Source organism: Scyliorhinus canicula, chromosome 28 (assembly GCF_902713615.1).
Source record: "Scyliorhinus canicula chromosome 28, sScyCan1.1, whole genome shotgun sequence".
Lineage (NCBI taxonomy): Eukaryota > Metazoa > Chordata > Chondrichthyes > Carcharhiniformes > Scyliorhinidae > Scyliorhinus > Scyliorhinus canicula.
Genome location: NC_052173.1, coordinates 11,564,763 through 11,587,889, shown reverse-complemented (window position 1 = coordinate 11,587,889; position 23,127 = coordinate 11,564,763). Strand labels below are relative to the sequence as shown.

Genomic DNA, 23,127 nt, shown 5'->3' with positions numbered 1-23,127 from the left:
CGTAAGTCTCTCTCGCTCCCACAAAATCTCCTATCTGTGCCCCTGACTATTGAGTTCCCAATTACTAATGTTCTACTCCTTTCCCTCCTTCCCTTCTGAGCAACAGGGACAGACTCCGTGCCAGAGGCCTGTACCCCATGGCTTACCCCTGGTAAGTCGTCCCCCCCACAAGTATCCAAAACGGTATACTTGTTACTCAGGGGAACGACCGCAGGGGGTCCCTGCACTGACTGCTTCTTCCCAGTCCCTCTTACAGTTACCCATCTATCTCCAGTCTTTGGTGTAACTACTTCCCTGAAGCTCCTATCTATGACCCCCTCTGCCTCCCGAATGATCCGAAGTTCATCCAGCTCAAGCTCCAGGTCCCTAACACGGTTTTTGAGGAGCTGGAGTTGGGTGCACTTCCCACAGATGAAATCAGCAGGGACACTGACGGCGTCCCTCACCTCAAACATTCTGCAGGAGGAGCATTGTACTGCCTTCCCTGACATCACCTCTAGATTTAACAAAAACAAGAAAAAGAAAAAGAAAGGAAGAGCTTACCTGATATTACTTCAAACCCTGCTCCCGCTGAAAGGTAAGCAAATTTAAAGGCACTCACTCACCTTCACGACAGGCCCCTGCTCCCGCTTCCCAACCACCGTGGGGTGGGGGGGTTGGTTAGAGGAGGAGGTAGGGTGGGAAACACTGACAAAGTGTTTCGGGTTTAACTGTCACTTGACAACAGCCCCTCCACAAACCACCTTCAATTAGGCTGACCGCACTGCACGTATGCAAATTTCCCCAGAACAGCTGATCAGTAGCTCTGCTCTGCTGCCCTCTGCTGGATGCTTGCCTTCACTCAAACTCCTCGGGTCTTCTTTGCAGGTACACCTTCAAATTAGGCTGACCGCACTGCACGTATGCAAATTTCCCCAGAACAGCTGATCAGTCCTCCCCGTGTGTGCGTGGGTTTCCTCCGGGTGCTCCGGTTTCCTCCCACAGTCCAAAGATGTGCGGGTGAGGTGGATTGGCCATGATAAATTGCCCGTAGTGTCCTAAAATGTAAGGTTAAGGGGGGGTTGTTGGGTTACGGGTATAGGGTGGATACGTGGGTTTGAGTAGGGTGATCATTGCTCGGCACAACATCGAGGGCCGAAGGGCCTGTTCTGTGCTGTACTGTTCTGTGTTCTGTGTGAGTAGCTCTGCTCTGCTGCCCTCTGCTGGATGCTTGCCTTCACTCAAACTCCTCGGGTCTTCTTCGCAGGTACACCTTCAAATTAGGCTGAAGAAGCTGTTTTTGAGTCTGTTCATGCGTGTTCTCAGACTTCTGTATCTTCTGCCCGATGGAAGAAGTTGGAAGAGTGAGTAAGCCGGGTGGGAGGGGTCTTTGATTATGCTGCCCGCTTTCCCCAGGCAGCTGGAGGTATAGATGGAGTCAATGGATGGGAGGCAGGTTCATGTGATGGACTGGGCTGTGTTCACGACTCTCTGATGTTTCTTGCGGTCTTGGGCTGAGCAGTTGCCATACCAGGCTGTGATGCTTTCTATGGTGCATCAGTAAAAGTTGGTAAGAGTTAATGTGGACAGACCGGGTTTCCTGAGGAAGTATAGGCGCTGTTGTGCTTTTTTGGTGGCAGCGTCAACGTAGGTGGACCAAGACAGATTTTTGGTGATGTGTACCCCTAGAAATTTGAAGCTACTAACCCATCTTCACCTCGGCCCCGTTGATGCTGACAGGGGTGTGTACAGTACTTTGCTTCCTGAAGTCAATGACCAGCTCTTTAGTTTTGTTGGCATTGAGAGATAGATTGTTGTCGTTGTACCACTCCACTCTGTTCTCTATCTCCCTCCTGTATTCTGACTCGTCGCTCTTCGAGATCCGGCCCACTATGGTTGTGTTGTCAGAAAACTTGTAGATGGAGTTGAACCCACATTTTGCCACGCAGTCGTGTGTGTACAGGCAGTATAGTAGGGGGCTAAATATGTAGCCTTTGGGGGGCTCCGGTATTGAGGACTATTGTGGAGGAAGTGTCGTTGTTTATACTTACTGATTGTGGTCTGTGGGTCAGAAAGTCGAGGATCCAATTGCAGAGTAAGGAGCCAAGTCCTAGGTTTTGGAGCTTTGATATGAACTTGGCTGGGATTATAGGGTTGAAGGCAGAGCTGCAGTCAATAAATAGGAGTCTGATGTAGGAGTCCTTGTTGTCGAGATGCTCTAGGGATGAGTGTAAGGCCAGGGAAATGGCATCTGCTGTGGACCGGTGGCGGCGGTATGCAAATTGCAGTGGATCAAGCCTTTTTGGGAGTATGGAGGTGATGCGCTTCATTACCAACCTCTCGAAGCACTTCATTACAAGTGATGTCAGGGCCACCGACGGTAGTTATTGAGTCACGTTGCCTGGTTGTTCTTTGACACCGGTATGATGGTGGTCTTCTTGAAGCAGGTTGGGACCTGGGAGCAGAGTAGGGACAGGTTAAAGATGTCTGCGAATACCTCTGCCAGCTGGCCCGTGCAGGCTCTGAGTGCACGACTAGGAATCCTATCCGGACCCATCGCCTTTCGAGGGTTCATTTCATCTGTGTCCTCGGACCAGCACTGCATGACTTTCTTAGCTGGATTCTCCCGCTTGGGATGGGTCTATTGGAGGTGTGAATGGGAAAGTTGAACCATCAACATCGAAACAAATGGGAGTGTTGGTTACGATTTGTTGCTCAGCTCAATGTTCAGTCCAGAAGGCTATAAAGTGGCCAATTGAAAGCTGACCTGTTGTTCCTCGAGCTTATGTTGCGCTACAAGGGGCTGGTTTAGCACAGGGCTAAATTGCTGGCTTTGAAAGCAGACCAAGGCAGGCCAGCAGCACGGTTCAATTCCCGTACCTGCCTCTCTGAACAGGCGCCGGAATGTGGCGAATAGGGGCTTTTCACAGTAACTTCATTTGAAGCCTACTTGTGACAATAAGTGATTTTCATTTCATTTTCAGCTTCATTGGAATACTGTAGTAGGGTAAGGACAGAGAGTTCAGAGTGGAAGCATGAGTGGGGAATGAAAACAACAGACGACCGGAAGCTCAGGGTCACGCTTGCAGGTCTGAACCAAGATGTTCTACAATGTGATCACCTGATCTCCAGTTGGACTCCCCAATGTAAGGAGACTAGATTGTGAGCAGTGAATACAGCAGTGAACAAAGTTGAATGTACAAGTAAATCGCTGTTTCACCTGGTACAAGGGGTGTTTGGCGACCTGGACAGTGGGAAGGGAGGAAGTAAAAGACTATGGTGTTGCATCGCCCGCACTTTAATGGGAAGGTTGTGTGGGAAAGGGAGACGGTGTTGGGAATAATTGCAGAAAGGGCTATATTGTCATAGACGGAATGGTCCCTTCAGAATGCTGAAAAGGAGGGAAAGATCTGCTTGGCGGTGAACGTTTTCACGTTCTCCCCATGTCTGCGTGAGTTTCCTCTGGGTGCTCCGGTTTCCTCCCACAGTCCAAAGATGTGCAGGTTAGGTGGATTGGCTGTGATAAATTGTTTCTTAGTGTCCAAAAGGTTAGCTGGGGTTACGGGGATGGGATGGGGCCGTGGGCCTAGGTAGGGTGCTATTTCGGAGGGTCGGCGGAGAACGGCCCCCTCCTGCACTGTCGTGATTCTATGCAATAGAGGTGGAGAAACTGGCAGAAGAGAATGGAGTCCTTGCAGGAACTGGGTAGGAGGAGGTGCAGTCTACATAGCTGTTGGAGTTACTTGGCTAAGAGTATATTGGTTGATAGCTTATCTCCAGAAATGGAGATAGGGAAGTCAAGGAAGAGAAAAAGTCAAAGATAGACCATGTTAAAGCGAGGGAAGGGTTGGAATTGGAAACAAAGCTGATGAAACTTTCCAATTCAGGGCAAAATCAGGTAACTGTACCAATAAAGTAATCAAAAATGGGAAAAAGAAGTGAAGGAGAGGACCCTGTTATTTGTAATATACGTTAAGCAGTGTTAACAGCTCCCTGCTTCATTGCTGACTTCAGTTGCTCTCGTTATTTAAGATACTATTTTCAGTTCTCAGTTTAGCAGTCCAGGCAGCATGATCCTATTTTCACTTGCATCAACAAAAAGATCTCAATTAAGAGAGGGCAACTATATACACATGGTTAGAAAGAAAGAACTTGTATCGATGTAGCACTGCTCATGTCATATGGGCAAAAAAGCCAATTTACGCATAGCAGGTAATGAGATAAATGATAAGATAATCTGTTTTTGGTGATGTTGGTTGGAGGATAAATGTTGATTAGAAAATTGGGACAACTTTCCTGAACTCTCTGACTGGTGCTGTAGAATCTTCTACGTCCACCTGAGAGGGCAGACTGTTCAGAACTCTGACTTGGTTTAACATCACACCAAAAAGGTAGAACCCCTGAGAGGGCCGCACTCCCTCAATAGTACACAAAACTGTCAGCCTAGATCATGTGCTAACCCTAGAGTGGGCCATGTCAAAGGTTAAGAGTACTTCCATGAACTAAGGCTGACAATTCATTGGATGATATCAGCCAGAGTAACAGTGCTATAACTGACTTCAGTGACCCCGAGTTAAGGGGCAAAATATCATCCAGGTGTCCCACTCCTGGTCACTATCCAACACTCCCTTGCTGAGAGAGAAGATGTATGGGTTGAAGGTATGGACAGAACTGTAATGCCCCTTGCAATCAAATAGTTTGTGACATTCACTGTCAAGTTTCACATGGAAATAACAACCACCTGAGCATTGTACAAGAGGGCAACAAAGCTCTCTGACTGAGGAGCCAGCATCTGTGGAAGTGGGGGGGGTTAGTTTCAAATTGTTGATTGATTTGTTGTTTGAATTCAAATCAGCTGGAATCTTTCACATATTAACAGTGTTTATTGCAAAAGCTAATGATGCATATTACAACATATCTTGCTGTACAGTCAGTGTCTTTCCCACAGTTAATGGATTAATTGGCATGTCACTAACAATTCTTTAGATTAGAAAAGAGTATTAAAGTGAAGCCACACAACTAGAACAGTCCTGCACACAACCAGCAGAACAACCAAAATGTTGACACTGATAATCTTGGGAAGCCTTGCTTTGCTCGGTGAGTACAGACATTTGTATTTTACAGTATAACTGGATGTTGAGCAGGCATTGATTTGGTCAACATGGATCCAATCTGGTTCAGTGTAATCTGGACTCTGCCTCATTTTACATGAACCTCAAAATTTCTGATTTGTTCACATAGATTTACAATAGAGGTTTCTCCACATGAGAGCCTATCTTATGAAGCAAGTCCAAGAGAAAGTACGCCTACAGTACTTCTCCACTACTGCTACACAGGGATACAGATAGTCCCAGACACACCAGAGGGTTGTAGTTTTACTCACTCTTGGATAGAAGACACTTTTTGGGGACAGGGATCTAAGAGGTGCTCCAGAGAGATGGGCATGTAACGTAGGCTGACACTTCAGTGCAATACTGAGAGGATACTCCACTGTTGAAGTTGCCCATCTTTCAGATGAGACGTTAAACTGAGGCCCTCTCTGCCCTCTTTGATATTAAAGATCCAACAGTGGATCTTATTGCAAAAGAAAGTCTTCTGGAGTCCTGGGGTTAACATTTGTTCTTCAACCAACATCACTAAAACTCAAATTATCTGATATTTTATCTCACTGTTGTTTGTGGGATTTATTGTGCGATATTGGCTGCCACGTTTGCCCACAAAACAGTGACCACACTTCAAAAGACCGATTAGCTGTGAAATGCTTTTGGACATGGTAAGGGTATGAAAGATATTATATAAATACAAGTTCTGTCTTTGTATGGAATCATGTGGAGATGCCGGCGTTGGATTCACCTGAGGAAGGAGCTGCACTCCGAAAGCTAGTGATTTGAAACAATCCTGTTGGACTTTAAACTGATGTTGGAAGATTTCTTACTTTGTATGGAATGGGGAAGTAGGGCAGGCCAAGAACTGCTGTCAACTGTAGCATGAGTCAAACGTGCATGTGTGCCAGCAGAAGGTAGCAAGGTGTTGTAGTCAAGACCAACAGTATCATATCCTGAATGTAATTCATGCAATACTATATTGTAGACTACATAATTATATATTCCACTTTGTGATTATTTAGTCGCACGTGAATTTAAACTCCACTAAACAGTGAACAAGTTCTCAAGTATGTAATTCAGCACCAGTCATTGTCTGACTGAAGTATACTTGCTATGAAGTGGCAAGACTTGACAAATGCACAACTGATCTATTCCTAAAATGTTGCCGTAATTCTTTCAATGCAGGGCAGTGCTTTGAGAGCCCACGTATTATTGGAGGAGCTGATTCTCAACCCAATGCTTGGCCATGGCAGGTATGAAACTTTTCCTATTATTTTTCTACAATAATGAAAATGATCAATTACAGGGGCTGGTTTAGCACACTGGGCTAAATCGCTGGCTTTTAAAGCAGACCAAGGCAGGCCGGCAGCACGGTTCAATTCCCGTACCAGCCTCTCCGAACAGGCACTGGAATGTGGCGACTAGGGGCTTTTCACAGTAATTTCATTGAAGCCTACTCATGACAATAAGCGATTTTCATTTCATTTCATTTCGAAAAGGAAGCCAATTCTCAGTGACAAATGGGAGTCTGTGGGTCAGAAGCCAATATCAATTAAAGATCTATCCTCATATATTGTATTAAATCATTTTCATATCTTTATTAGTATTTTCTGAATAGGGGCATAGCGTTTTACAGCAGAAAAAGGGACCCTTCAGCCCATCATGTCTGCACCAACCATAAAGTACCGATCTATTCTGATCCCATTTTCCAGCCCTTGGTCCGTAGCCTTGTATGTTATGGGAATGTGGGAACAGATATATTTCAAAATTAAATTTTCCAAACCATTAATCCAATTTTTTTTTTAAAACAGGTTTCGCTTCAAGGCTTATCTGGTAACTGGTACCATACATGTGGAGGGACTCTGGTCCATCCCAGATGGGTAATGACTGCTGGCCATTGTGTAGACCGGTAAATGATTTTAATTTTCATCTTTGACTCTTATGAGTGTTAGCCTGTCCCACATCATTTGTGAATCTTATTGCAATATTCCCAATTGAGTCCTCCCAACTTTCCTGTCATCCTTATTTTGAGGACTGTTTTCTTCCTCTTTTCAAAAACATTCATTCTCTCACATCTGCTTTATATCCTTTCTCCTTCCTGAGTGAGCACTTGTCATATCAACCCATGGCTGCTTGATGGTGCAGTGGTTAGCACAGCTGCCATATGGCGCCGAGGTCCCAGGTTCGATCCCGGCTCTGGGTCACTGTCTGTCTGGAGTTTGCACATTCTCCCCGTGTTTGAGTGGGTCTCACCCCCACAACCCAAAGATGTGCAGGGTAGGTGGATTGGCCACGCTAAAATTGCCCCTTAATTGGGAAAAAAATAATTCGGTACTCTAAATTATTTTTTAAATTCTCCATGAGGAGGAAAGATCAGTGAGTGGGTTACTTTAAAGCACCTCTAAGTAAATGGATCTGACAAAAACGTGGAAGTAGATTGTCAATCTACTCATCCACAGCTGATGCATGGCTCAAGGAAACCAGTGAAGAAAGATAGTGGCAAGAATATTTTGGAAAATGATCGAGCACTGTGCAAAGGCAAAAAAACACATTTGCACATTTAATGTCACCAAACAACCTGAGCCCAATTTTAACTTTGTGCACATGAATGGGTTTTGAGTGAGTTATAATCTTATCCCTTAGTTAACCTTATTTTGTTTTGAAATGACCTCCAATTTCTTTCTTTGATAAACAGACCGGGTTCGATATACCGTGTTGCGCTGGGTGACCACAACATTTATGAGACGGAAGGTCCTGAACAGTACATATTAGTCGATAAAGTTGTGATAAATAAGCAGTGGAGTGGAGACCTTTCTGTTGGGTAAGTGCAATATTTGGCAAACTATTTGCCTTTGAGCAATGTAATAATAATCAAAAATTCCCATGTGAATACTGAAATATGCATGCATGACAAATAGGAAATATCTCCTGATCAATCTGATGACCCAAGCGCCAAGTATTTGTAAGTGATCAGAGTAAGTGATTTGTGAATATCAGACTTTGGTCACAAGTGAGCAATATTTCATAACCCTGGGTGTTCATCTTGTGCATCGAAAATGATATAGGTGAATACATATCTGCAATGAAATTTATTCAGTCTGAAGCAGGATAAAGGCAATTATCTTAAATATTGGCCACAAACGCGAACCTCACAATGGAGTAATTATTTTATTGCAGTTACATAGCCTGAAAAAACAAACGGTCTACAAGGGCAGCACGGTGGCGCAGTGGTTAGCAGCGCTGCATCACGGCGCTGAGGTCCCAGGTTCGATCCCGGCCCTGGGTCACTGTCCGTGTAGAGTTTGCACATTCTCCCCGTGTTTGTGTAGGTCTCACCCCCACAACCCAAAGATGTGCTGGGTAGGTGGATTGGCCACACTAAATTTCCCCTTAATTGGAAAAATGAATTGGGTACTCTAAATTAATTTTTTTTAAAAGGCAACGGTCTACACAACAAAAAGCTCTGAGCGCTTGCTTTAGTTTATAGAGCCTCCAATGTCGTCGTGTGTAAATCCATTTTTATCATGAGCTAAAATGATAATTTTTTGGGGGGATATGTCAAGTTCTGTTATTAATGAAAACATTGAAAAGCTATTTATGTTATATAGGCATGACATCGCAATGGTTCGCCTTGCTGAAGCTGCAGTTCTCAATGACAAAGTCCAGCTTGGATTACTGCCACCAAAGGGAGAGGTTCTGCCAAATGACTACTCGTGCGTTGCCACTGGATGGGGTTACACATTTAGTATGTGCTTTTGGATCTATGCATAAAAATTCATTTCATAGTATTATAGAAATGATAATTATAAGAAGACCATTTGACCAATCAAAGCTGTATTGGAGACGAGCTCTTCAAATTGAGCTAGTCATGTTAGTCAGTCGGTGAAACTTGAGCTTCATAATACAAATCCCCTAACACTTAATTGAAGAACAGCAAGCAACGTGATATTTTGTTTGAAAAAAATCCCAAATGCATACTCACCTGGGAATTGTGAAGAAGCAAGAAGACAAAGCAGACAGAGACTTCTTTTTAAGAGGCTTCATGTTGAAGCAATGCTGAGCGTAACATGAAAACAAATCACTCTCAGGATAGTTGCAGCACTAATTACATGTTCTCCTTTCATTGCTGCGGCCTTGCTTCAAATTTAGCCCAGATTATGAGGATGACAGTCAGCTATTTCTGCTGGTTGTAAAGGTCCCAAATGAAATGACATTGCAGTAGTCCCAACCCAGTTTGGGGGGGGGGGGGGGGGGGGGTGCTAGTTCGTAGCACAAAACTACCCTAATTCAGACAAATTAACTTTCAACGGTCATCAGTACTGTCCAGACATTCATAGATGCGGGCTTAGCAGTTGGGTCCCACCAAATGGTTTTCAAACTGCTTGTTGCCATTAATATTTTTGGAGAAACCCAAGCACTAGTCCAGGACACTACAAAGACTGAAAAGAGTTGGAAAGCAGATGAAATAAATCAAGACGCAGCAATTAGTTGGATGTCAAGCTTTAGTTTGGAAAGTCAGTGGAAATGCAGAACATAGGATTTGGCAGGCAAGCTTAGAGATCTTGGGAAAGAACTGATTTAGAGTAGGAGGCAATCCCTTGGTTTCAGCACCATAAAATTGCAGGTTCACACAGGAGAGCACAGGAAATTGTATGTAGCTCAAGGAACAAGAATGACAAATTCAGAGTGCAATGATCATAGAATAAATGTGGACCAGATTAAGATAAATTTTTAAAAGGAAACATAGTATTCATTGGATGTTTTTTCTTGATGTAGATGGTGGTACAGTTAGTCCTGTTCTTCAGCAGACTCCAATTAGGACTGTTGACTACAAAACTTGTTCCAGACCTGACCTTTGGGGCTACTATGTCAACGACATCATGGTGTGCGCGGGAGGAGATGGTTTTGTCTCAGGCTGTCAGGTAATGGTCTTGGATATTTTGCATGTTAACGTTTTACATTTCTTGAACCATTTTCTAGGATTTTGGAGTCTACCATCATTCTTCTGTCAAAGCCAAAAATGGTAAGTTCAGCACACGAGCTCCCATGGAGAGTCCAACAACAATGCAACATCAATACATCAATTGCAAAAAGATGTGCTGCAATACTTTCAGAAATGCATAGTAAAGACATACTAGCCCTATCCAGGATGTGAGTCAACAACATGAAGGTAGGGTTAGCGAGTCTCTTATCTATCCTGTGGGGTGGTGAATCTTGGTGCTGGAGAACACATCCACATCTAAGATTTGGCCATTTTTCCCCCACAGCTTCCTGCTTTTTTGTGCAGATTGCTGAACGCACTAGAGTTCGTGGCCCCTGAATATCGATGAACCCAGTGGCAGAGGGTTTCCCTCGGCTTTACAAACTCGTCTACAACATTTCTCTTACAAAAAAACTGTAGACTACTCCGTTTTGTGTACTTTCTGGCCTTCTCATGTGTGTGTCGTGACAAATTTAAAAGCCATTGAGATTCGAGTAGCTTTGGGGCTCGCTCAGATCCCTCTTGCGCGGGATAAAAATCACAACTGCACTCTGGAACTCTGAGGGCCTATGTCGTGTTTCTCAAACGTTTTTTTCCCGGGACCCGCTTTTGGCAACTGGCCAACCCTTTACGACCCACGCTGACCGATCTTCACGATACACGCCATGTTCACTTACCTTTTAATGCAAAAGGGGAGCCTGCTTTGTACTCGCGATCTGGTTCAAAGAAGCAGAGGGTAATGCGTGTACCAGGTGCAGACTTCAGCCAGTTTATTTGTACCATCTTCAGCTTTGTGAAAATGGAAAATCCGACCTCACACATGTGGTCGTTGTGAAGGGCAATAGCAACAAAATGCTTGTTTTACTCAGCACTGGATATTCCTGGGAGATGCTACTCCAGAATGCTGATAGCCTCGTGGGCTTTTGGAGTGTTTTAATGTGGTATCGCAGGTAAGCTTCAGCAGTGTAGTCTTTTAATTTGGAGTCAACTCTAAGTCAATAACTGACTCTGGAGACTCAACCTAAAAAGGAATATTTCACACACCACTTCTCTTTCAAAATCTGAAAGTTCTCCTCCCATTTCCCAGTACTTCCCTGCATACAACACACACACGCATGGGCTTTGCCTCCTTATTTGCATTGTCACAACTGACAACACCATACCTCAAGAAATCATCTTTATACTTCCTTGTTCTGAGTTAGGTTTATTTTTTCAGGGCCGTTAACCAGAGGCCATGTAGCTCTAACACTAGCACTGCTCTGTCCTGCCTTGGACTCTCCTGCGCAGCTCTCTCCAGCAAATTCTGTTGTGGGATCATCTCCAATAGGTATGCTGCCTATTTGAGTTTCTGGCTCACTCTTCCATTAAAAAAAAATTGATCTTCATAGCCTTGCTTGCCAGCAGATGCAAAATCAAAGCAACTCCCTTCTCTGCTTTGGTGTCAAAAGCACTTGCCTGGATGGCGTTTCACGTATGCGCAGGGCACGTGACCCACTCTCTGCTGCTGCTTTTGTCTGGAAGACTTCACACAGCCTAATCTGTATCTCCATTTGAAATGAAATGAAATGAAATGGAAATCGCTTATTGTCACGAGTAGGCTTCAATGAAGTTACTGTGTAAAGCCCCTAGTCGCCACATTCCGGCGCCTGTTCGGGGAGGCCAGTACGGGAACTGAACTGTGCTGCTGGCCTGCCTTGGTCTGCTTTAAAAGCCAGCGATTTAGCCCAGTGTGCTGAAAGGTGACAGCAGCTGAAATTCTCCATGTAAGAGATGGTAGCGGCCTTTAAGCGCTTCTCCCGTGATCGAGACTACAGCAGGAACAGCGGACAATCGTTCCGCGACCCTCCCAACACCCACCCGCGACCCTGACTTTGAAAAACATTAGTCTATGTGAATGAAACTAAACCCTATTCATCAACTTTAAGAAAGACTGCTCCATTGGTTCCTGGTATTGTTTTCCTTATCATTCCCCTCACTCTCTCCCTGTAGCGCAGAAGCCAAACGTTGACGATTGGTATCGTTGTATTATCTTCTGGGCTGTACATTTTAAATAACTCTCTCCAATATATTTTGCATCATCCTCTCCAGTATTCTTTACATTAGCATGTAAGTCTGTTGCATATCCTTGCTTTATTATATTTTATACTTTTTAGTATCTTAAGTGTAATTTACAGGAACAATGTCTGTGCGGGTGGTGAGCAGATTATCTCATCATAAAAAATTGAAGCACTTGCACACTTCTGGGTTTCATTTGTCAGGTGGGAATTTACAGTCCCGCCAAAGTCTATGGACATTTGAATGGCTCGCCGCGTTTTATGGTGCCGCATCCGCTGCAACGAGGCCATGACATTCCACCCAAGCACACAATTTACTACATGGCTGCATATGTACTGGAATGGAAACAGAGTGTAATAATATTCCTGCCACATTCAGGGGGAAGCCTCGACACAGTTGCTCGGATGGCATTTGGTTTTGTCAGCAAGCGCTAATGTGTGGATGGAATATAAATAAAAACTGTCAGTCAGCATGAACTGCTGATGGTGGCCTGCATGGAAATTTGCTGTTTTTTAAAAAAAAACTTCTGCCAATTTTGCCTTGGTTAAAAGCTGATCCAACTGCTAAAACGCTGGGGCAACAGTTCCTCTGCCAATCAGGTGTATCCAACTGCCAGAGATGCAGTGCAAGAATCATCTGTTCATGCTCATGCGCACAAGTTCCACACGGCTACGCATTCCAAATGGGAATATTCTGCCGCAATCTAAGCAGACCAAGAACGGTAAATTATGCATTGAGCGAAAGCTGATCAACGAGCAGAAGCTTGCAAATGCTGACTAACGCTAATATGTACGCCTGCTTATACCTGACCTCGAGTGCTCAATAATAAAACCAAACATTGCTACAAATACTCAGCAGGCCTGGCAGCATCTGTGGAATGAGAAATAGAGTTAACATTTCAGGTCTGTAACCCTTTGTCAGAATATCATCAACGTAAAGGTCATTGACCTGAAATGTTAACTCAGTTTCTCTCTTCACAGGTTATGAGGGCGTATTAATAGAGAACCTTCTCTCAGGAAATGAAATGGGCAGGATAGCATTAACGATGGGGCAGATTGTACATGCTGTGTGGAATTAAAATGGGGTTCCTGGGTCAGTGAACCAATCTGTGCCATGCCTTGTGTCCCTGTGTTCAAACAGAGACAATATTATTTAGAAGAACGGAATGGCAATAGGATTTCTGTCTATTTTCTCTCACAGGGAGATTCTGGTGGTCCTTTAAACTGTGAACAGGGTGGGAAATTCTATGTCCACGGAGTGACCAGCTTCATCTATGCAGGAGGATGCAGGTTCTACATGAAACCAACGGTGTGGACCCGTGTTTCAGCTGAGATCGATTGGATCAATCAGGTGAGTCCAGATTTTTAATACTTGTAAAAATATTTCAATATACAAAATATAATGTATATATTTGCTTTAAAAATGATCCCGTTAAGGGTTAAATCTATTCAGATAAAATCAGTCAAAACCTTAAGTTTCAATTATATTTTTTAACTATTTGGACAACATTAAAATGGCCAGGCAAAAAGTGATTTAGCAGCCAAGGCAATTTTCTGGAGGCTAAACACACCTCAATCTTCATTTCAAAACACCACCACCTCTAGCAGTTCCACACAATGTGGAACATTTAATAGTGTGTAGTCCTAATGTTAACTACCGTCACAATACTATTTTAAAAATATATATATTTAAGGTCACACAGTGATCGACTTCCGGTGGCGGCTATGAAGGAGTAAGTCACACATTTGGTGGCTCACACTCTGGTCGGACTTTTGGACCTATTTCCCCGATTTTCTACCGGACTTGAATTGTAAAACTGATGACAAAGGCAATTGTGTACTGAACTCCCACATCGGTGCATGGAGAGAAGGACTAGAAGTGCTGGTAAAGGCAGAAACAGAAAGACAGAGAAGGCTTGGGCTGAAGCTGCAGCGGGAGACAGCATGGCAGAGGGCCGGACCTCTGGTTTGTCGACCCAGCGGTCAACGGAGCAGCTGATGCAAGTTATCCAGGACGGCTTCACTAAGCAGAAACGGGACTGCTTGGACCCGATAAAAGAGTCAATTGAGCGGCTGGAGCTTAGACTGGATGCCCAAGATCGGGCGATCCAGAAAGTAGAGAAGGAGCTGGCTGAGCAGGAGGAACATCAAACAGCAGTGGAGTTGGAGGTGGGGATGCTGAGAGACCAGCAGAAAAGGCTCCTGGAGAAGGTGGAGGACCTAGAGATTCGAAGTTTATTGCAGCTGAGGGCACAGCCACCAATAGTGGAGCGATTAAAATCGTAGATGTTCAATAAGATTAGTGGAATTAGAGAATTGGAAGCAGGTATGAGCATTCTGGGTGATATTGTACAATATGCACGGGCAGCACGGTGGTTAGCACTGTGGCTTCACAGCGCCAGGGTTCCAGGTTCGATTCCCTGCCAAGTCACTGTCTGTGCGGAGTCTGCACTTTCTTCTCATGTCTGCGTGGGTTTCCTCCGGGTGCTTTGGTTTCCTCCCACAGCCCAAAGACGTGCAGGTTAGGTGGATTGGCCGTGCTAAATGGCCCTTAGTGTCCAAAAAAAAGGTTTTTTTTTAGAACAGTACAGCACAGAACAGGCCCTTCGGCCCTCAATGTTGTGCCGAGCTATGATCACCCTACTCAAACCCACGTATCCACCCTATACCCATAACCCAACAACCCCCCCTTAACCTTACTTTTTGTAGGACACTACGGGCAATTTAGCATGGCCAATCCACCTAACCCGCACATCTTTGGACTGTGGGAGGAAACCGGAGCACCCGGAGGAAACCCACGCACACACGGGGAGGACGTGCAGACTCCACACAGACAGTGACCCAGCCGGGAATCGAACCTGGGACCCTGGAGCTGTGAAGCATTTATGCTAACCACCATGCTACCCTGCTGCCCAGGGTAGGAGGGGATAGGGTGGAAGTGAGGGCTTAAGTGGGTCGGTGCAGACTCAATGGGCCGAATGGTCTCCTTCTGCACTGTATGTTCTATGTCTAATAGGTCCCGCCGGCAGAACTTGAGAATCTAGGCTGATCACCTGGAATGTTCGAGGGTTAAATGGGCTGGTCAAGAGGGCATGTGTGTTCGCGCATCTTAGGGGACTGAAGGTGGACGTGGTAATGTTGCAGGAGACTCACCTTAGAGTAACTGACCAGATTAGATTGAGGAAAGGCTGGGTCAGTCAGGTCCTTCACTCGGGACTAGATTCAAAGACTAGAGGGGTCGCGATCGTGATCAATATGCGGGTGGTGTTTGAAGCGGGTAGAATAGTCTCGGATGTGGGAGGTCGGTACATTATGGTCAGTGGGAAACTGGAGGGGCTGGGAGGAGAGATAGAGGATGGTCTATGGGCGGACGTGTTGAGTAGAGTCAACGCGTCCGCAACATGTGCCAGGCTCAGCCTGATACAATTCAAGATTGTTCACTGGGCTCACATGACAGTGGCCCGGATGAGCAGGTTCTTTGGGGTTGAAGACAGGTTTGCAAAATGTGCGGGAGGGCCAGCGAACCATATCCAGATGTTCTGATCATGTCCGAAGCTTGGGGGATTTTGGCAGGGGTTTGCAGACATCATGTCCACGGTGTTAAAAACAAGGGTGGCGCTGAGTCCAGAGGTGGCGATTTTCGGGGTGTCGGAAGACCCAGGAATCCAGGAGGAGAAAGAGGCAGCCGTTCTGGCCTTTGCTTCCCTGGTAGTCCGGAGACGGATACTATTAGCTTGGAGGGACTCAAAGCCCCCGAAGTTGGAGACCTGGCTATCAGACATGGCTAGCTTTCTCTGTTTGGAGAAAATCAAGTTCGTCTTGAGAGGGTCAATGTTAGGGTTCACCCTGAGGTGGCAACCGTTCGTCGACTTCTTCGTGGAAAATTAATCGTCAGCAGAAGGTGGGAGAGGTTAGTTTAGTTTGAGTAGGGGGTTAATAAAGGTGGAACCTGTAAGGAAGAGAGACGGGTTTTGCACTATGTTTATAGTTTCATGTACATTGATTATTTTGTTGTTGTTACAATACCAAAAATACCTCAATAAAATGTTTATTAAAAAAAAAGGTCACACAGTGATCAATTAACAGTTAGAATGGGGTTACCAGACAGAGCAGTTAAGGCCAGGAAAATTGCTGTTAATTGGTGATGTTAATCATGGAATCAAAGCGCAGGACAGTGGCACAGTGGTTAGCACAGTTGCCTCATGCGCCGAGGTCCCAGGTTCGATCCCAGCCCTGGGTCACTGTCCGCATGGAGTTTGCACATTCTCCCCTTGTTTGCATGGATTTTGCCCCCACAACCCAAAAGATGTGCAGGGTAGGTGGATTGGTCACACTAAATTGCCCCTTAATTGGAAAAAATTAATTGGATACTCTCAATTTAAAAAAAAAAATCATAGAATCATAAGCATTTACAGTGCAGAAGGAGGCCGTTTGGCCAATCGGGTCTACACCGGGACCTGAAAGAGCGCCCTACCTAAGCCCACACCTCCATCCTATCCCCATAACCCAGCAACCCCACCTAACATTTGGATACTACTGGGCAATTTAGTGTAACCAATCCATCTAACCAGCACGTCTTTCGGGACTTGTGGGAGGAAACCGGAGCACCTGGAGGAAACCCATGCAGACACGGGGAGAACGTGCAGACTCCGCACAGACAGTGACGAAAGCCGGGAATCGAACCCAAGCCACAGTGCTAACCGCTGTGCTAATGTGCCGCCCTGATGGTGTAGTATGGTTGGTATTCTGGAAGAATGAGATCTGTTGGGCTGAAGGATCCTACTCATCTAAACATATCACATACATTCCTGAAAATCAAATAAAATATGTAGGCTAGGGGCTGTTTCCAGAAGTGAAGTTCACCTGATACTTCACCACTAAGGCTCATGACAAAAGTCAGAAACAAATAAGATGAGGGTTTGCGGAAACTATATTGAAATCAGTAGTGCTGCAGATCCCACTATGAAAGCCAAAGTGAGGTGAGGTTGAGTGTCAGTCAGTTGAATTAAACACAGTTGCTGAACAAACAATGAATTTGTCTTCAATAATCATGTTTTATTTTTTCAGGTCATCACTAAAGGTTGATCGTTGAAGGGTGGTGATTCATACCAGGGATCTGGAGGTTCACTATATGTATCATTAAATTTCCATCAATAAAACACATTTCATCAAAATAAAATGCTCTTTTCTTATTTGTGCACCTCAAAATGAACGTACATTGATCGTGGCTGGTAATGTGGTCCAGTCGCAGCAGATGTGGGAATGTTGCTCCTCACATTGCACTGCGTTAACCTTCTGTAATCAATGCAATTCTTCTGTACTCCTGGCGCATAGCACATGGTACGCTGGAAGCATGGGCGGGTTATTCAGCGGCAGCTCTTAAAAACAGTTGGTCCTCTTTAAAAAGAAACTGGCGGCAAATTTAAAACATGGCAGCAGCAAAGCACAAAGGGCTGTGGAAGTGTTACTGGGAAACAGTTTAGAGCAAAAAGGTGCTCTCTAGTCAAGAATACTGCCAGGGCAGCCTGGATGGAGGTAATCAGGTGAGTCACTGCTATCTGACGCGTGGCCCAAAACTAGAGGTAGGTGAGGAAGAATTTTCCGGTCTATGCAAAGAAGGTTGCTGACTCTTTCCGTAAGTAAGTCTTGCAAGCATCCAAACAAAATTCCAATGTAAGCATCGCATAAGAGACAATTCCCAGCTCTCTAGCAACTGCTCATCTGCTTTCCAAATCCCTGATGGACTCTGCATTACTGGCATTTCAGCGCATTTGCCCTGCGGCCGATGAAATGGGGCAAGAAATAAATATCAAACATGCATACACGCTGCATGTTTGCACAATCTCATGTGACTGCCTCTGGACACATCTCAGATATTGCCTGATTTAAGAATATCAACTATAAGAACACGACGGTGCAGTGCCGTGGGAGCATTAATTTGTCAGAAGTCTTACTTTTAGATGAGACATTATCCGTCTATTCAGGTGGATTGTAAAATATCCCATTCCGCTATCTGAAGAGGAACAAGGAGTGCTCCCAGTCTCTTCTGCAATATTCTCCCTTCAACCAAACCTACCAAAGACCGATTAACTGGACTTTCATTCATTTGTTGTAGCTGGGATCTTGCTTTGTACATATCGGTTGCTATGTTTGCCTACAAAATAACATTGTGCACTGTAAAAGTAATCCATTGGCTGTGGAGTGCTTTGGGACACCTTTTGGCATAATACTGTCATATAAATGCAGCTTCTTTTCTTCTCCCAACATCTGTCTATCTGCTCGCAGGAGAAGGGTACACATAATCAGTATGATTGAATGAAGACAGAAGGGGTTCAACTAAGCTGTGAATCAGTGGCTTCCCTCCAACTTCACGGCTAGCTTCATTGTTTGTTTTTCATTATTTCTTGCTTGCATGCACTCATTCACTCGCGCACACAAAGGCATACACTGCATCCTAATACATGACAATGCCATGTAAAGCTGTGTTTGACTGCTGGCGTTTTACTGCCATTTTATTGCCAACATTTGAAAATATGCTCTTGTTCTGTTCCTCTAGGTGTCCAAGGGTAGTGTCAGAAAGCAATGATAAACCTCAACCAAGCACCTCACAATGCTCTGCATCACTTCATAGTGGTGTTCAGTGTGATCCCAAAGGAACCATTTACTGAAGCACGGGAGGGAGCACTTTCTCAGGCACATAGCATGAATGAAGAGATGCAATTACAGGCAGAGTTGGAGGCAACATCACCCACTGTCCAAAGCAGCGATGGGCAATCTAGGCTAGTGAGTGGGCTACAAGAGTATCCCTCCTTCATCCCAGTGGGCTGCAAAAGTGAAATTGGACATGTTCACTAGCTATGACCCTTGAATAAGACTGAATATATTTAATACATGCTGAATAGTTCATAACAAGTGAGAGAAAATGCTTAATCATTCATATATTAATAGAACCATCATCAACTCCAAATGGTGAAAACAATAGAAATATTTTCACTTTGGACACAGAGGGAGCGCACGGCTCTCACACTCAATGTTGTGAGCAATCAGCACACACCTCACTTCACTTGTCCTCGCTTTACGTGTGAATCACTTCAGCCATACCAGTAGGACAAAAACTACACGGATGGAAATCAGCGGAATGTGGCAACCCTGCGCATGGCCAACAGTCAACAAAATGTCTTGTGGGCCACACTCAGAACTCTGACAGGCCGCATGTGGCCCCCAGGGCCACAGGTTCCCCCAGTGATCCAAAGGGTCAGCCTGAGGGTACCTGCAATTGTTGAGCTCAGGAATTTGGACATTGCAGAGCTTGCCTAAAAGTGCTGTTTGGTTACTCTGTATCAAATCTTTCACAGTTGGGTACATCAGCAGAGGATTCTATTGCCTGCATCTGTGCAGTGCTGCATGGCTAAGTGCCCAAGCTGCCCTAATCACACAGTTACAAATAACAGTCTCTGTGACTGTGCTGCATTATCCCTCCTTATCCTCCTCAACCTCTCTGCAGCCTTTGAAATAATTCACCACACTATCCTCCTCCGAACACATCTCATCTGTTATCTAGTTCCATTGGACTACACTCTCTTATTTCCACTCATATTTATCCAATTATAACCATGGCATCCCAAAACGACTTTTCTTCCTCGTGTCTAGCTGGAGGAAATTGGAAGACAAAAACTATTGTCCACCACCACAAATTCTTCGTGCTTGCTAATGAAGCCATACTTCTCCAGCCACCCTCTCAGGCTGAGTCAGACTGTTTGCAATCTCAATGTTTTATTTGCCCCCAGAGAGAGCTGGTGGCTCAGTTGGTAGTCTCTGAGCCACAGGCTCCCAGCCCATGTCCCCCTCAAGGACATGTTGCACACGGAAGGAGTGCTCATGATGTGGATCAACTGGTTGATAATCAGCCTGTGAATACTTCCAAAATTTTCCTACTATTCTCCAAAGGGAAAAAGTGTGCATGAGGAAATGGAATAAACTTTTGTGTCCAAGCTCTAGCCTTCCAGCCCTAGGCTTCCAGCCCTATATCCTCTCCATTACAAAGATCACCTCCTTCCACAATATCACAAACTCAAGTATCCTTTTTCTATACTCCACCACAGCCAGTTAACCCATCATCCTAGTCCTTGCTGACCTACATTTGTTCCTGGGTCCTCAATACCGCAACTTTAAAATTCTCCTTTTAATGTTTAGGTGAATTCATGTCCTTCCCTGTCTCTGTAACATCCCTCACCCATCAAACTCTCTCCAACTCTGACATTGGCCTCCTGTGCAAACCCTTTTCATCGTAGTGTGTTACACAGAAGTGCCACCCAGACTGGCCTGTGTCACACAAAGAATAGGACACAGGCTGGTGTACATACAGACCAACTCCTTATCCTGAGACCTCTAGATGAGGTCTTACTGAAACCCTGTACAACTGCAGCAAGACTTAATTACACTTGTACTCAATACCTTGCAATAAAGGCCAAATACCCTCTGCCTTCATAGCTCTTTGCTGTAGCCTATATGTTAACTTTCTAAGTATGGTGTACAACAGAGGAACATAGGACTTCGGAGCAGGAATAGGCTATTTGACCAGTTGAGCCTGCTCCGCCATTGGGTAAGGTCATGGCTGATCTGATTGTGATTGTAACTCCACTTTCTTGTCTACCCCCCATAACCATTGACTCTGTTATCTATCAAAACTCTATCTAACTCTGCCTTGTGCGCAATTTACTGGCCTCATTGCACTTAACTTGGTGGCATGGCAAGACAGTTGGATCTCGCCAGAGGCCTCGATACGCTCAAAATGTCTCGCAAGATTCCACTGAATCTCACGAGATGATCTGGATCTCTCCCTCGCGGGGCAAGATCCAGATCAGCATATTAAAATGATCCATTAGGCTTATTTAAATATGAGCTCAGTAGATCCTCCTGGGGACTGAGATTCACCGGTCGTGCCTGGGAGACCTCGCCAGGGCACTGTTTCGTACTGGTCCACACAAACATGGACCAATCGTAACACCACCTGGGTGGGTCTCCCAGGCCATTGGAGACCCCCCGGTGGTCGGGCATTCGGCAGGGTGGCACCCTGGCACTCCCACAGGCACTCAAGCACCTTGACTGCCCGCCTGACACAACCAGGGTGTCCAGGTGGCACTTCTAGGCTGGCAAAGGCACTGCCGGGTGCCAGGCTGGCAGTGCCAAAGTGCCTGGGTGCCAGGTTGCCCATGCTGGGAGTTGGACCCAGGGTGCCTTGTCCACAAGAGGTGGGTGAGGGAGGGGCTCGAGGACCTCGGAAGAGGTAAGTTGCATGAGGTGAGGGGGTGGTCTGGAGGCTGCAGTGGGGTCACTGAGGGGGTCGACAGATTGGGGCTCCCTTTAAAAATGGCACCCCTATCAGCGAGTAGTCTTCCTGCACTGGCGAGCTGAGCTTGTCAGTGCAGGGAATTACTTACTGCGGCCTTGATGGGGCGTTCCTCGCCGAGGCAAAATAAACGGCAAAGTGCGTTGAACAGCGGGGTCTTTCTCGGTCCTGCAGGCGCTGAGAAACGCCCAGTTAAACACGCCCAAACTCGGATAAAAGTCTCTGACTCAGCCTCCACTGTTTTCTGAGTAAGAGAATTCCCCACACTAACGACTCTCAGAGAAAATATTTCTCTTCATCTCCATTTAAAAAGGGAGAGCTCTTATTTTTAAACTATGTCCCCTAGTTTTAGTCTCCCCCACAACTGGAAACATCCTGTGAGTATCCACCCTGTCAAGTCCCCTCAGGACCTTATTTAATGATAATAATAAAAATCGCTTATTGTCACAAGTAGGCTTCAATGAAGTTACTGTGAAAAGCCCCTAGTCGCCACATTCCGGTGCCTGTTCGGGGAGGCGGATACGAGAATTGAACCCGCGCTGCTGGCATTGTTCTGCATTACAAGCCAGCTGTTTAGCCCACTGTGCTAAACCAGCCCCTAAGAGCAGCTCTCGTTCTTCTACACTCCAATGGGTAAATGCCCAATCTTTCCTCATCAGTACAGAATCCCAGGAATGAGTCAAGTGAACCTTCTCTGAACTGCTTCTAATACAAGTATATCCTTTTTTAAATAAGACCAAAAGTGGACACAGTACCATAGATGGGGTATCGCCAAACCCCATACAATTAGAACATAGAACATAGAAAAATACAGCACAGAACAGGCCCTTCGGCCCACGATGTTGCGCCAAACTTTTGTCCTCGTTTAATCATAGTGTCCAAAATTCTATGATAATCTAAGGGCAATTTATAATGGCCAGTCCACCCAACCTGCACATCTTTGGACTGTGGGAGGAAACCGGAGCACCCGGAGGAAACCCACGCACACACGGGGAGGATGTGCAGACTCCACACAGACAGTGACCCAAGTCGGAATCAAACCTGGGACTGTGAAGCAATTGTGCTATCCACAATGCTACCATGCTGCCCTTAAGAACAAATTAATCTACACTCCATTATTCTACCATAATCCATGTACCTATCCAATAGCCGCTTGAAGGTCCCTAATGTTTCCGACTCAACTACTTCCACAGGCAGTGCATTCCATGCCCCCACTACTCTCTAGGTAAAGAACCTACCTCTGACATGCCCCCAATATCTTCCACCATTCACCTTAAATTTATGTCCCCTTGTAATGGTTTGTTCCATCCAGGGAAAAAGTCTCTGACTGTCTACTATTCCCCTGATCATCTTATAAACCTCTATCAAGTCGCCCCGCAGCCTTCTCCGTTCTAATGAGAAAAGGCCTAGCACCCTCAACCTTTCCTTGTAAGACCTACTCTCCATTCCAGGCAACATCCTGGTAAATCTCCTTTGCACCTTTTCCAAAGCTTCCACATCCTTCCTAAAATGAGGTGACCAGAACTGCACACAGTACTCCAAATGTGGCCTTACCAAGGTTTTGTACAGCTGCATCATCACCTCATGGCTCTTAAACTCAATCCCTCTGTTAATGAACGCTAGCACACCATAGGCCTTCTTCACAGCTCTATCCACTTG

General features: G+C 45.3%; 1 protein-coding gene across 2 annotated transcripts in view; it reads left to right on the top strand.

Moving 5' to 3' along the window:
• The window catches only part of LOC119958136 (chymotrypsin-like elastase family member 1), a 37,250-nt gene extending 19,957 nt beyond the window's left edge, over positions 1-17,293 (top strand). The window contains exons 1-8 of one of the 2 annotated variants that reach the window (XM_038786428.1): positions 5,000-5,076; positions 6,270-6,337; positions 6,896-6,993; positions 7,780-7,905; positions 8,693-8,829; positions 9,861-10,006; positions 13,321-13,470; positions 17,187-17,293. In XM_038786428.1, the coding sequence (XP_038642356.1) occupies positions 5,037-5,076; positions 6,270-6,337; positions 6,896-6,993; positions 7,780-7,905; positions 8,693-8,829; positions 9,861-10,006; positions 13,321-13,470; positions 17,187-17,204 (783 nt within the window). In that variant the 5' untranslated portion in view covers positions 5,000-5,036 and the 3' untranslated portion in view covers positions 17,205-17,293. Of the gene's footprint in view, positions 1-4,999; positions 5,077-6,269; positions 6,338-6,895; positions 6,994-7,779; positions 7,906-8,692; positions 8,830-9,860; positions 10,007-13,320; positions 13,471-17,186 lie in introns of those variants that run through there. The other variant, XM_038786427.1, reaches the window with a different exon arrangement.
• Positions 17,294-23,127: the final 5,834 nt, after the last annotated feature.